This window comes from Limulus polyphemus, unplaced genomic scaffold (assembly GCF_000517525.1).
Source record: "Limulus polyphemus unplaced genomic scaffold, Limulus_polyphemus-2.1.2 Scaffold5681, whole genome shotgun sequence".
Lineage (NCBI taxonomy): Eukaryota > Metazoa > Arthropoda > Merostomata > Xiphosura > Limulidae > Limulus > Limulus polyphemus.
The window spans coordinates 51637-53016 of record NW_013671291.1 but is presented as its reverse complement, the minus strand read 5'-3'; the positions used below and the strand labels follow the sequence as shown (position 1 = coordinate 53016).

Genomic DNA, 1380 nt, shown 5'->3' with positions numbered 1-1380 from the left:
ATATATATATATATATATATATGTTAAAAAAATTAATAACCATACCTTTGGTTACATCCCACACCCGGACACTTCGATCTCTCCCACTTAAATCGTAAGAAAGACATCGAGATCCTGTTTCATCCATCTTTATGTTATCAACTGGAGCACTATGACCTCTAAGAATAAACCTGTTAAAAGAAAATCAGCAAGATAAAATTGGCAAGAAACAACACACTAAGAAAATATTTTAAGAACACTGACATGTGAAATTTCACAGTTCTATTTAAAGTGCTATTTGGTAGGAGATACATACTGGATCAATTCATATTAACATCCCATCAGAGCAAGCTACCTACTTAGATCAAAATTAAAAATTAATCCATTAATAAGTATGGTTAATTAAATACACTTTTCTTACATTATATTACTTATTAGAATGCATTATTTCATCAGTTAAGTACCCTTGCTATCAATGATATTTTCAGCCGTAAACCCAATAATATTTCACAACGTTCAAGCAGCTTAGGAGATTCAGATTAGTGCTTAATCTATAAACTAAACTACCAATGAAAGCCATCTTTATAATGATATAAAAATCAAAATAATAAAACTATATATATATATGTATATATTAGTGAATGTAACATTAAAAAAGAATATGAGTATACATTACTTACAGAACCCACAAAAACTAGTTAACTTCAAGTACTGTTGTAGATTCATTGTAATTGATCAATAACATCAGTAGGATCATGTATAAGCAAAGCTTTCCACCACTGTTCATAAAAATGTCTTATGACCAATAAAACCCATTAAGTGACTGACAGTTTAACTTTTAAGAAACCTAACACCTATAATAAATTGCTATGACATGTTACTTTTAGGCATATAGTCAAGTAGCAGGAGTGTACTAGTACTAAAGCAAAAAACTAATACTTATGAAGGTATAAATTAATAATAATAAATTAAATGGATACCTAATTCCTTAAAAATCAACTACAATAATGATACTCTAATTAAGATATAACCACATTAAATGTAATAAAAACAATATATTAAACATTATGAGGTGAATCTAACACAACTAGTCTGATTTCAACTAACTCCTGTCACTTCACAAAACACACATAGTGGGAAACAGGAAATAATAAATAAATGTTGCGTCAGCGAGTCACATGACTACAGTGATGCCACGTTTCTAGAACTATCCTGTACTTTGGCGAATGCTCTAGTATTTACTAGATATAGGGTAGTCGGGTATATATAAGAGAGGGACAACGTGACGCGGTAATGTGTGTGTAGACAGTGAGTAATTGATCTGCAGTCAGAGTATTGTTGAAGTTCGTTATAGCGTTGTTTTAGGGCGATTGTTGAAGTTGAGTGTATCGGTAAAGTTAT

The 1380-nt window shown here is 30.5% G+C and overlaps 1 protein-coding gene across 2 annotated transcripts in view; it reads right to left on the bottom strand.

Moving 5' to 3' along the window:
• The window catches only part of LOC106472864 (NACHT and WD repeat domain-containing protein 2-like), a 39274-nt gene that overhangs the window by 2954 nt on the left and 34940 nt on the right, over positions 1–1380 (bottom strand). For both annotated transcript variants that reach the window (XM_013933535.2, XM_013933536.2), the window contains exon 13: positions 46–170. In XM_013933535.2, coding sequence (XP_013788989.1) covers positions 46–170 — 125 coding nt within the window. The remainder of the gene's footprint in view (positions 1–45; positions 171–1380) is intronic.